Raw genomic sequence first — 12,743 nt, 5'->3', positions numbered from 1 at the left:
GAACCACAATGTGGGAACCGCTAGGCCTGACAGCCAATCCCGATGGAGCCTTCAGTACCAAATACTGAGATCTGAAGGGGTTTGCCTTGCCCAGCCTCCCTGTACCTGCCCCATTACCCTCCCCCTATCCCCAACACCTCCCACGTGGTCCTGGCCCAGGCACCTGAAGGATTTCCAGGATCTTCAGCTTGGTCTCCATCACCACAATGTCCTCATTCTCCTCAAACTTGCTTCTGTCCAGCGGCTCAGCAGCACTGGCCCCAGCAGGCAGGCTGGGGGCACCGAAGACTGACTGCTTGCGGCTCAGCACCATGGTGGACATCATGTGCCCCACGCCCTGGATGGACCGCCGCACATTCTTGCCTGTGGAGCGGGGAGTACAGGAGGTTGCTGAGGAGGTTGTAGAGGGTGTATAGCAGGGATCCCTGGTCTGATGAGGGAGGCAGAGGGTGCACATTCTGTTTATGTCAGCTGCAGGCAAAGCCTTGCTAAGGAAGGGACAGGGCTAAGCCAGGAAGGCTTCCTGGAGGAGGGGAGCTTTAAGCCAAATCTGGGGAAAGAAGGAGGTGTCAGGGCAAAGGTGAGCTGTGTGGGGAGATGACTGAGAATTGTCTGTAGGAAACCATAAGAGCAGCTACACAGCCTGGGGACTGAGGGGACACTGCAGGGAGGACAGCCCTGAAAACATTACCAGGCTCTAGGCACCTTTTGTTTAGATGAGTTTATGCAGCCTGGGAGTGTCTGGGAGGGCAGGGCTGCCGCTCGCTCACCCCTCAGACAGGCTGTGCCTCCCTCCTCCTCACACACACAATGACAGGGCTGTCTCGCTCCTCCCTCACTACCTCCGCTCAAGATCAAGCAGGGTTGGAAGGCAACTCCCCCAGACCGGGGGTCTCCAGGGAGTCTGGGCAGGGACCCCTCTGGTCTCGCTGAGGTGGGAGAGGCTTGGGCCCAAGATATCCCCTTGAGGCAGAGCCAGACTGAGTGGGGGGAATGCGGGGCTGGGGAAGGTGTTGATCTGAGGGAACTTCCTGTGCTAGAAGGAGGCTGAGGACCGCCAGGGTGGCCCAAGTCGGGCAAAGGCCTCACCGCCGGGGTCCTCATAGGCCTGCAGCATGGCTGGGGGCCCCTGCACACAGTCGATGATGCCCAGCAGTGTGCGAGTGAGCCGCAGCAGCTCGCTGAAGCTGTAGAAGCCGAAGTAGATGAGGTTGTGCGCCAGGCTGACCACCTGCGGAGGGGCGGGGCCGAGGTGAGGTGGGAGGGGCTGGTGCGCGGGGGCGGGGCTTCGTGGAGGGCGGGCCGGGACTGGCGAAAGGGGCATCATGAGGGCGGGGTTCCCAGGAGGGACAGCGGAGCAGGGAGAGGCTGCCCTTTCCCAGGCATTGGAACAGCAGCCTGCCTCTCGGAGAATCCCAGCCTTCTTCTTTTTTTTTTTTTTTTTTTGAGACGGAGTCTCGCTTTGTCGCCCAGGCTGGAGTGCAGTGGCCCGGATCTCAGCTCACTGCAAGTTCTGCCTCCCGGGTTCCCGCCATTCTCCTGCCTCAGCCTCCCGAGTAGCTGGGACTACAGGCGCCCGCCACCACGCCCGGCTAGTTTTTTTTTGTATTTTTAGTAGAGACGGGGTTTCACCATGTTAGCCAGGATGGTCTCGATCTCCTGACCTCGTGATCCGCCCGTCTCGGCCTCCCAAAGTGCTGGGATTACAGGCTTGAGCCACCGCGCCCGGACCCAATCCCAGCCTTCTATACGGTACCCCTACACTGGCTGGGGACACAGAAGGAAGTGGGGGGATCCCACAGCCGATTCCTGGGTGCAGACTGAGGCCAGTGTAGGGCCAACCAGAACCCGATGGACCCCAGCCCCTGGGCACTCCCCCAGCCACCTCAAAAGTGAGCTTGTTCTTCTCCTCGTTGGCAAAGGGCACAGCCTCGCTGACCACATTGTTGAGGTAGTCCTCCACGAACTCCATGGTGTTGGCAAACTTGTTCTTCTTGTCATCTCGGGACGCGTTGAGGTTGGAATCATAGCTGAGGGTGGAGGCCATGAGGCATGAAGGTCCCTGAGATACACCCACCCCAGCCTCTGCCCCTGCCCCACCTACCCTGCCTCCACCCCTCTCACTCCTTGATGGTGATGGCTGTGGGGATCTCAGTCCAGAGACGGGCAAACTTGACCGGCGTGACCAGCTCCTGGGGGTCGCGGTCCACATGCACGTGCAGCATCAGGTGGCAGAAGGAGGCGCGCAGGTCAAAGGGCAGCATCTCATCCGCCATGCACAGGAAAATCAGGTCCACACCCAGCTGCTGGGAGATCTCATCAATGGCCAAGTACTGGCGGTCCAAGCACATGCGGGCAAAGAGCTTCAGCTGGTACCTGCAGGACAGGGAGGATGGTGAGGACATAGTAGATGGCAGCCGCAGGGCTGCTGGTACTGGGCACTGGACTTGGTGAGGACTCAGTAAAATGGCAAAGGGATTAGGTTAAAGATGCACCAGTTGCAATTCTGAGTTAGAAAGATGAATGGAAAACCTGTCTGTGATGACGAGTACCTGCAATTCTCCCCCTCCTGGCTAAGGCTCAGCCAGGACAGGTTTTTATGGGAAGAGGGACGTCTGAGAGATGAGGCAAACGGTGAGAGACAGGGGAGGGCAGTGAAGTGAGAAAAGCCAGGCTTGGCCAGGAAGGGTGAGGGCAAGATGGGAGAGAGAGGACAGGGAGATGGGTAGGTGGTGAAAGGGGTGTGACCTTGATGGAGGGGATACAAAAATGAGGAACGTAGGAAGCTGTGCTGCCCTGGCAATACCAGGCCCTCTGCCTCCTCCTCACAGACATGACTTCCCAGGGGCTCTGGAGCCGGACAGCCTGGGTGTGGGCTATGGCTCACTGCTGATGGCTGTGTAACCTCCGGCAAGTTCCTTTACCCCTCTGTGCCACTGTTTCTCCAGCTTTACAACAGGAGTAACTATAGTAGCTACAACAAGGGTTGTCATGTGGCTCAAATGAGGGATCAGGACAAGTGCTTTAAAAGGGGACTGCTACATGGCAAGCATTTAAGAAGGGCGTCTAAAGAGATGGTTTTTTTAAATTTTTTTTTTGAGACAGTCTTTCTCTGTAACCCAGGCTGGAGTACAGTAGTGTGACCTTGGCTCACTGCAACTTCCACCTCCCGGGTTCAAGCGATTCCCATGCCTCAGCCTCCTGAGTAGCTGGGACTACAGGTGTGTGCTACCATGGCCAGCTAATTTGGTGAGGTTATTTTAATAATACACATGTTTGGAAATAGGCTGGGTTTCTTTGAAGCCTGGTTCCTGTGCTGAGCCACCCAGTGCTCTTCGGGGCACACAGTCCTCTTCACTCAGACTTCCTGGAATGAGGCTGCATGGCAGGGGAGTGACAGCAGGGACGCTTCCGAGGAGGCAGGAGCCCCACCTGAGGCTGTCAGAGCTCATCCTCAGCAGGGATTGGCCAACAGCCTACTGAGAAGGCTCAAAGGCACAGGAAGAGGGAGGGGAGGAGCTGGGGCGGGGCACCTGTAGTAGCTGAGCACGTTCTCGTCGTGGGCGTTGCCGGCCCGCGCCTCCTGGGCCAGCTGCCTCACACTCTTCTCATGGTGCTCGTTATTCTTGTCAGTCCATGTGAGCCACACTTCCTCGTCTGAGTACTCGATGCTCAGGTACTCGTGGGATTGGGCCATCTCCTTCACGGGCCGAAGTCTGCAGACCACCAGCAACCTGTCACAGGGAGCCAGGGCCAGGGCGCTACGCCTGGACCCCTCCCTGAGCACACCCGGCCGCACAGTGCCAAACACCACAGGGACCCAGGCAGACCATATACATGTCAAGGGCAGGGTCCGTGGCTCATTCTTTTCTGTGCCCCTTCCCCACTTCCCCGCCCCGCCCCACAGTGCCAGGCACACAGCAGGACACATAAGAGGCACAGAGTTCACAGCTGCAGAGAGCAAGGGTGCCAGCTCCAGCCTGAATCCAGACAGGGTCTAAGCTCTAAGACAGCTGGGCGCCAGCAACGTGAAGCCCAAGTGCAGGCAGGGGACGCAGGGCTCACTCGGTCCTGATGAGAATGTCACTGTTCTTGGGGTCCAGCACACACTTGCAGATGAGCTCCTGGGTGACGGGGATGGCAATGTGGTTGGACACACACAGGTCAGAGAGGTAGTCCAGGAACCTGGGGTGGTGACAGCCAGGGGTGGGGAGAGGGTCTCAGAGGCTGGTCCCTCTAAGGACGGAGCCCATCCTTCCCTTTCTCCTTCCCCAGCTGGCAGCACCGCCACCCTGGGACTAGCTCCCTCTCAAGGCTTAGAGATGGGTGGGATGGACTCCCAGGTCCCCAAGGAGGGAGAGCCCCAGGGCATCATCCTGGTGTCCGGGAAGGCTAGATGAGGGTTTGGGGGGACAGGGTGAGGAGGCGCAAGGGCCAAGGTGATATTCAAAATATTTAACAACTGGTTCAATACAGGTTCTGACTTTGTCACTGGAGAAGGTCTTGGGGGCCTCTAGTGGTACCAGGAGTCATTCCCATTGTTGCTAGAGTGGGCCACATTTGGGGGGATCCCAGAGAAAGGCTAGGGAGGCTAAGGCCTCAGGGGGGTGGCAGTCACCAACAGGTGCAGGAATAGTTCAGTATTCTCACAACCAGCAGACTTTCTACCCAGGCAAGGGAGGAGGGAGGGGCAGGCGCCGGGCGGAGAGGGGCTTCGGGCCCACCTGGGCTCCCGGTTCTTGCGCACAAGGCTGACGAAGGTCTCCACCTCGGTCTTGGTGATGTGCTTTTCCAGGAGCTTGCGATTGTTGTGCAGCAGGGCGGTGATGGTGTCCTCAGCCAAGATGTCATAGCCAATCTGGGACTGCATCATCCCAAACTGCTTGGCGATGTGCTCCTGGGGGACAGACAGGCTGGGGGTCACAGAGAGTAACAGGCGGACCACAGGGCCCAGCTCTGCTCTGGAACACTGCCCCCAGACCCCGAGATAGGGACCCAATACCCTAGAAAGGTGGAGGTCCGGGAGAGGAAGCATCACTGGGCAGAAGAGTGATTTAGATTACATAGTTATTTAGCTCATGGGCTGTTTCCCACCAGAGCGAAACCTCCACGAGGGCAGGGACCTTATTTGTGTGGAAGGATTGGCTACATAACTTGTAGGGCCCAGTGCAGAATGAAAGAGCAGGACCCTTGCTCAGCACAGAATCTAACCCAGTGCAAGGCCCTTGTGAGCAGTGGGCCAGGTCCCGTTCTCACGAACTCAGCCCTGCTGTCTGGTGCCCTACCGGACCCTAGACCCCAAAACAGTGCCCGGCATAGCACATACTCCTGAGGAAATCACTTGCTGAGGAAGGAATGCATAGCCAGCAAGTGGGCCAGCGGGGAAGTGGCACACCTGGTTCTTGCGGTAGTCCTCCTGGGAATGCCGCAGCACGCGGTAACACAGACGGAACATGTGCTGATAGGGGGCGTTCTTCTGGTCTGACAGCTCCTCCAGCCGCACCAGGGGACCTTCACCCCCCTTCTCACGGAACGGGGCCTTCAGAATGCCAAAGATCTGGGGGAACACAGAGGGTGAGGACTGATTGCCCAATACCCATCTGCATCCTGAAGTCATCCCAGGAGTCATCCCTGAGCCCTGACTCTGCCCTAAAAGCCAGCCCAGACATCAGCTTCGAGCTGATTCTAACCTGGACCGCAACCCCAGACCAGCCATCCTCAGCCCCAATTCCAGCCCCAGCTCTCCCTACTCCTTGTTGGAATCCCGAAGCTGACCCCAGCCCATCCCTCCCTGATACAGATTCTAATCCCAGCTCAGATCTGGGGCCTGGGGGAAGAGCAGAGGGTCTTGGCAGCTCAGGGTCTGAGGCTAAGAGAAAAGGCAGGCTGGGCCACTGTGGCCAGAGCTTAAGAGATGAGACACAGGCCTGCCTTGTCAAAGTAAAACGTTACATAATTACAAAAATGTTTTAAAGGTTGGGGCTGGGTGGAGAGGTGAAAAATTGTTCTGAAACAGAGACCAAAGTGACAGAGCAACAGAATGGAATGAAAAAACCTTAACTGGATCCTCACTTAAAAAAAAAAAAAAAAAAAACAAGCTTTACAAAGACATTCTGGGAACATTAGAGAAATGTGATATGGACTTGGTATTGTTGTAATTTTCTTAGGTGTGAGCATGTACTATGGTTATATAAGGCAATGTCCCTATTGTAATAGGGATGCCTGCTGAAACTTTTGAGTGTAAAATGCTGCCTATTTTGAAATGTGTGGACAGAAAGATGGATGCGTGAATAGAGCTACATAAAGCCAAGGCAGCAAAATGGTGAGGCACCTTGTTCCCTGTACTATTCTTCCAATATTTTCTCAATATGTGACGATTATCATAATAAAAAAAATTGTTAAACATTTTTTTTGGGCCGGGCGCGGTGGCTCAAGCCTGTAATCCCAGCACTTTGGGAGGCCGAGGCGGGCGGATCACGAGGTCAGGAGATCGAGACCATCCTGGCTAACATGGTGAAACCCCGTCTCTACTAAAAAATACAAAAAACTAGCCGGGCGAGGTGGTGGCGAGTGCCTGTAGTCCCAGCTACTCGGGAGGCTGAGGCAGGAGAATGACGTGAACCCAGGAGGCGGAGCTTGCCGTGAGCTGAGATCCGGCCACTGCACTCCAGCCCGGGCCACAGAGCGAGACTCCGTCTCAAAAAAAAAAAAAAAAAAAAATTTTTTTGAAGCACAGCTCTGGACCCGACATCCTGAGCTCAAATCCTGTCTGCCGCTTCCTAGCTGTGAACCCTGGGCCAAGCGACTCTGGCCTGTGTTTCAGCTTCCTCACCAGTAAAACAGGGTAAGAATCACGGTGCCTCCTCCAGGCAGTGAGGATCAAATTCGTCAACACATGTGGGGTACTTAGGGAAGTGCCTGGCACGTGGTCGTGCCCCATATATACTGGTTTTTGTTAAAGTGGGGGATGAGCCTGCAATTCAAGGCAGCCCTCTCCCAGCACCCGGCCCCTCCGCGTCCCCCATGAGTACACACGCACCTGTTTGAGGATGTTCTGCTCCCTCATCAGCTTCTGCCGTTCCCGGTTGGGCTTGGTGACCATGATGTCCAGGACATTCTGCCCATTGTTGGGGACATCACTGACAAAGAACACCAGGTCTTCCAGCAGCTGGATGACAAACCTGGGTGAGGGTACCCGGGGATGATGAGTGTGAGATGCCCACCCAGCAGGTGCCCCTCGTGGGGAGCCAGTCCCTCCCAAAACATGGCCTTCCTGAGTTCACTCAGCGGCCCCCAAAGCATAAAACCCATCCTCAGTCTATAACTCCTCTCCCCGGCTTTCCCCTGAAATACTCTCCAAACACGCCCAGCCCCACCCAGCCTGGATTTCAAAGTGGCCCCAAGACACAGAATCTCAGAATATCCCAACCTGGAAAGGAAGTACAGGGCACAAGGCGGGGAGTCTGGTGTGAAGGGTGCTGCATTTGCATCCTGACTCTGCCACTTACTAACTTTGTGACCCTGGGCAAGTCTCGTAACCTCTCTGAGCCTCAGCCCCATCATCAGTAAAGCAGGGCTAAGTGGCCTTGAGACCAGGCTCAACACAGTAACCAGCTCCATCATAGGGTTAGTTCTGGGAGTACTTGAGCTGTGAGGCACCCAACTCCAGGGTCCCAGGCCAGGGCCCCACAAGGGCCAGTCCCCCACTCTCTCCCCAGTTTGCCTGGCTTCTGCTTCATGACTCCTTTCTTCATGAAATGCAGGCCCTAGGAGGGCAAGATCACTCAGAAAACCTCTGTGCCACTGCAGCCCACCTGCGGTCATTCTGGCTGATGAAGCCCTCATTGAGTTTCTCCACGGCGCTGGCCAGCATGGAGCTGGCATCATTGGCAAAGTCCAGGTCTCGGATCTCGGACACAGGCACCGACACGATGGCAAAGGCCTCCTTGTCTTCCTTAGTGGGGCAGGTGCCCAGCTGCAGGGACAAGGGTCAGCAGGGCACCTGGGAACAGGCTCCCGCCCTGGCCCCAGCCCCACCCACACCCCTAGGGACCCGCACCATGAGCCGGATGGGCCGCTCCTCCTCGATGTCAATGGGCACATTGGTGCTTTGGATCCACGTGTTCGTGCAGAGGTGCCGTAGCCGGACGTATGAGTTCCTGCAGGTGGGTGGGAGGGCAAGGACTCGGGGAGTGCACCACGGAGTGCGTCCTGCTGCCTGCCGGCCTACCTCCCCAACACTGCCACAGCTCCCACCCTACTCCACACCCTCAACAGCTGTGGGACAGGGGCCACTGGTGCCCCCTCCAGATGAGGAAGCTGAAGTCAGAGAAGAACAGCCAGAGCTAGCCCTGCACCCAGGCCCCTTCCTGACCACTGCACTAACACAGGCAGCCTTGTCCACGCTTCCAAAACCAAAACTTGTTTTTACACTTGGGACCAAAATTCATTTGGACAAATGAGGCTATTTAACTATTTATCCCACTGAATTTCAAGATGCACACATTTCATAGAAACACATGCATTACACAGAAATACTCAATGTCTATGATTGCAAAATACAAGTTTACCTTTCTAAAATGAAAAACAATCTGAATACCAAATCCATCTGCCTCCAAGAGTTTCAGGGAAGGGGCTGTGGGCCTATGTCGTGACTCAATTAACTTTCCCATTAGCCCTGTTAATAGGGAACCTTGATGTTCCCACTAAATTGACGGAGGCAGAGTGAGTAGCAGCCTAAGATCATACAGCTTAGGACACACAAAGCCTGGATTGACACTTGAGAAGTTTCTTGATGTTCTGTCCTAGAATCTCAGGGTTGGTGGGATCTCAAAGGCCAGAGAGTCTGGCCTCCCCATCCAGTGTTTGGGTTCCCCGTGCTGCTATGTCCTAGACAAACTGCCATGCAGCCTGTGCTTGAGCACCCAGACCAACTGGGGCAGGCGCTGGGCACGTGGCAGGCATGCAGTGGTGGTCAGCCGCCGACAGACCTCAGAGCTGGATCCCCAGAGGGATGGGACCTGCAGAGACCCCAGAGGCCAAAGGACCTCAGGAGGGCAGAGGAGTGAGGAATCCAGAGAGTCCCAGAGATGGGAGGGCCCAGCCTGGGCACCACCAGCCAAGCCCCAGGCACATGGCGCATACCCACCGGGGCACGAAAGAGTCGGTTTTCTGCAAGGTGGTGGGGTCCAGCTCAAAGAGAGAGGCAATGTCGTTGCCATGAGGCACGGCCACCAGGCAATACTTGATCTTCTCCCCAGCATTCCTGCGGCCTGCACGGCTCTGGGCGCCCTAGGTGAGGACCCCAAATCAGGTAGAAAGCCCTACCTCCTCTCAAGCCCCCGAAGCACCTGGGATCCCATCTTAGGGGCCATCTCCCTCCAGCCCACCTCCCAGGGTTTCATGGCCTCCCCTGCCCCCGCCTACCCCCAGGGCAGGCCCATGGCCTCACTGGAGACCTGCTTTGCTCCTCACCATTCCTGTTGCCTTGGGATCCGAGGCATCACCTTTGTAACTGGGGTTCTCCTGGACAAGAGATACAAGATGCAGGGGAGCTACTGGACACCAAACTATACCCACACGACCCCACTGAAAAACACAGTCACCTACATAGGGCCCTGGGTTTGGGCAGGCAGCCTCCACCCTCCCAGGGGTGCCCATATCATTCCAGGGGAGCTCTTCATAGCCCCTCTCCATAGAACCACAAATGAACACACATACACACCAATGCCCCAACACACACAAATGTGTGCACTACAGTCAGATGGGAAATTTTGCTCACTCTGCATCCCCAGTGCCTAGAATAGTGTCTGGCACATAGTAGGAACACAGTGATATTTATTAGGCTTCTTTACAGTCGTGCCTTTATTTGCTAATATTGGATAAATGCATGAGTGCAAAGAAGTCAAGGTCCATAGGTACATGTGCCACATATTCAGATATGTGCACACACACTCCCGCACACCCACGTGTACATGCACACAACATGAGCCCCACGATGCCCTTTGCCTCCCGCTCACCTCAGCGGCCAGGTAGTTGCCCGTGGCCAGGTGCTTGAAGCGGTACAGGCCATTCCAGTGCCCAGCTCCTCCACGGCAGGGGTCGTGGTGGACCACCTGGGGGCATGCAGGTGTGAGGCAGGAAGGAGAGACTGGCCAGGCATGGGGAGTCGGATCCCGGGGAGGCCTGGAGATCTCTGGGTAGGTGGGTTCTGGACCCTCCCTGGCCTTTTGACTCTGGAGGCACTCAGAGGGAGGTAGGGGTCAATATCCCACCCTCCCGAATGGTGGGGAAGAGGGAGAGGTGGCATCCAGGGCTGAGTCCGGGGTGCCAGAAGCAGGGCTCTTCTGACCTCCACCTCCCAGAGAGCATTGGAGCTGGTGGCCGAGGTGGCCGACTGGCGCAGTGTGGTTCTCAGGAACACCTGCAGCTTGCCCTTGTACTCATCACAGGTCAGGAACTTCTCCTGCTCCGCATGGAACAACCGCACCACGTCTCCCTACAGGTAGCGGGGTGTGGCTCAGGATGGCTGCGGCCCCTCCAGGCTCAAGGACCCACCCAAGGCCCAAACCCACTTGCCTCAGACAGGGGTGGCTGCTGGCAGGGCCCCTCTTCCAGAGCCGGCACACAGAGAGGGGGCTGCAAGCTGAGCCCCTCTAGAGAACAGCCAGAGCCCAGGCACTCTGCCCTCAGCCCACATCCCAGACCCCAAATCCAGAGCTCTCCCAGGCCTTCCCATGTTCAAACCCACCCTGGACCGCCTCCCTCCCTATCTGTACCTCTAGACACCCTGCCTAACCTCTAACGGCCCATCTCCAGTCACCCCTCCATGAAGGAGGGGGACCTCACCCCCTCAATCTTCCCAGGGCCATGACTGCCCCTCTCTCAGGGTCCCTTCTGCCTAAATATTGGTAGGTGGTGCCCATTTCTTTTGCTCCCCTGTTGAATAGGGGCAGCATGGAGGGCATGTCCATGGCTTTGGACACAGATACCACGTTTGGATCCTGTCTCTGCTCTTTTTTTTTTTTTTTCAGAGACAGTCTCATTCTGTCGCCCAGGCTAGAGTACATGGCACGATCTCAGCTCACTGCAACCTTCGCCTCCTGGTTCAAGCGATTCTCATGCCTCAGCCTCCTGTATAGCTGGGACCACAGGTGCGTGCCACCACGCCCGGCTAATTTTTTTATTTTTAGTAGAGAGTTTCACCATGTTGCCCAGGCTGGTCTCGAACTCCTGAGCTCAGGCAATTCACCCGCCTCAGCCTCCCAAAGTGCTGGGATTACAGGCGTGAGCCACTGTGCCCAGCCTGTCTCTGCTCTTAAAAGTTGTGTGACCTCAGATAAGTTCCTTAACATGTCTGAGCCTCAGCTGCCTCTTCTGTAAAATGGGAATACTATGACCTCCTTGCAGAAATTGTGAGGATTATATGCATGATGAAGTCACACTGCACACTTACTGCGTGCCAGCCACTGTGCAAGCACTTGTAAGCTTTCTCACTCGATCCTCACACCAACTCTCTGGGTAAATACATCATTAGCCCCATTTTATGGGTGGAGAAACTCAGGCATAGAGAAGGTAAGTATCCTGCCGAGGGTCATGCAACTAATGGCAAATGGGACATGAATCTGTGGCCCAGTTCCAGGGCCTACACCTTCACCATTCCATCACCTTCCTCCTGCTGAGACCCTGCCACCCAGCAGGCACACAATGCATGGCTGCCACTCTTACTATCATCACTAAAGGCATTTTCTGTCTTCCCTCCACTGAAAACACATTAGACACAAAGCATTCAGTGAATACCTGCAGAGTGAATGCAGCAGTGAATGCAAGAATGAATGACGATACCCAGATTGGTCAGTTATTATGGCAGAACCTAGTGACTTCTATGCCCCAGAAGCACAGGACAGGGGCAAAAAAGCAGTGGACTTAGCACCAGAAAGCCTTGCTTCTGAGCTGCCTTGGAACCATGGAGCCATGGCGGATTCCCCAGAAATAATCCTATGTAGACCACAGAGTGAGGCCCAAGTGATGCTTCATTTTATTTATTTGTTTGTTTGTTTGCTTGCTTGTTTGTTTTTTTGAGATGGAGGCTCGCTCTGTCGCCCAGGCTGGAGTGCAGTGTGGTGCAATCCTGGCTCACTGCAATCTCCACCTCTCAGGCTCAAGTGATTCTCCTGACTCAGCCTCCTAGGTAGCTGGGATTACAGGTGCCCACCGCCACGCCCGGCTAATTTTTGTATTTTTAGTAGAGAAGGGCTTTCTCCATGTTGGCCAGACTGGTCTTGAGCTCCTGATCTCAAGTGATCCACCCGCCTCAGCCTCCCAAAGTGCTGGGATTACAGGCGTGAGCCACCCTGCCCAGCCAAGGTGCTTCATTTCCTAAGTGCTGCACATATTCGGGGCTGGAACTTTAAGGAAGGCTTCCAGGAGGGGTAGTGCATGGCTGTACCTTGATTAATGTGTGGACGATGTGCAGACTTAAGGGAGGGAGGGAGGGAGGGAGAAGGCATTGGGGCAGGGCATGGGTAGACGGGAAGCAGCCCAGGAGGTAAGAAGGATGAGGAGAGTGGGGGACTGAGGCAGCCTGAGCAGGGCAGGGGAGTCTAACAGAGCGGCTCAGCGAGGGGAGGAGGGCAAAGGGAGCCACTGCAGGCTTCTGAGCAAGGAGGTGCATGAACACGCAGCCTCCTTAGGTGGCTGCTCTCCGGCCTGTCACCTGTCCCTCTGACAGGTTTCACAGCTGG

General features: G+C 55.9%; 1 protein-coding gene across 1 annotated transcript in view; it reads right to left on the bottom strand.

Annotated features, from left to right (window-relative positions):
- The window catches only part of ITPR3 (inositol 1,4,5-trisphosphate receptor type 3), a 77,234-nt gene that overhangs the window by 24,397 nt on the left and 40,094 nt on the right, over window positions 1-12,743 (bottom strand). Inside the window, exons 9-23 of the mRNA XM_033216821.1 lie at window positions 10,352-10,498; window positions 10,020-10,115; window positions 9,475-9,525; window positions 9,149-9,291; window positions 8,060-8,159; window positions 7,815-7,975; window positions 7,040-7,181; window positions 5,396-5,557; window positions 4,725-4,897; window positions 4,066-4,185; window positions 3,534-3,716; window positions 2,125-2,376; window positions 1,886-2,030; window positions 1,090-1,231; window positions 164-363 (exon numbers count right to left, since the gene is read on the bottom strand). Of these exons, the coding sequence (XP_033072712.1) occupies window positions 164-363; window positions 1,090-1,231; window positions 1,886-2,030; window positions 2,125-2,376; window positions 3,534-3,716; window positions 4,066-4,185; window positions 4,725-4,897; window positions 5,396-5,557; window positions 7,040-7,181; window positions 7,815-7,975; window positions 8,060-8,159; window positions 9,149-9,291; window positions 9,475-9,525; window positions 10,020-10,115; window positions 10,352-10,498 (2,217 nt within the window). The remainder of the gene's footprint in view (window positions 1-163; window positions 364-1,089; window positions 1,232-1,885; window positions 2,031-2,124; window positions 2,377-3,533; window positions 3,717-4,065; window positions 4,186-4,724; window positions 4,898-5,395; window positions 5,558-7,039; window positions 7,182-7,814; window positions 7,976-8,059; window positions 8,160-9,148; window positions 9,292-9,474; window positions 9,526-10,019; window positions 10,116-10,351; window positions 10,499-12,743) is intronic.

This window comes from Trachypithecus francoisi, unplaced genomic scaffold (assembly GCF_009764315.1).
Source record: "Trachypithecus francoisi isolate TF-2019V2 unplaced genomic scaffold, Tfra_2.0 Lachesis_group10, whole genome shotgun sequence".
Taxonomy (NCBI): Eukaryota; Metazoa; Chordata; class Mammalia; order Primates; family Cercopithecidae; genus Trachypithecus; species Trachypithecus francoisi.
This window is presented reverse-complemented; position numbering and strand designations above follow the sequence as displayed.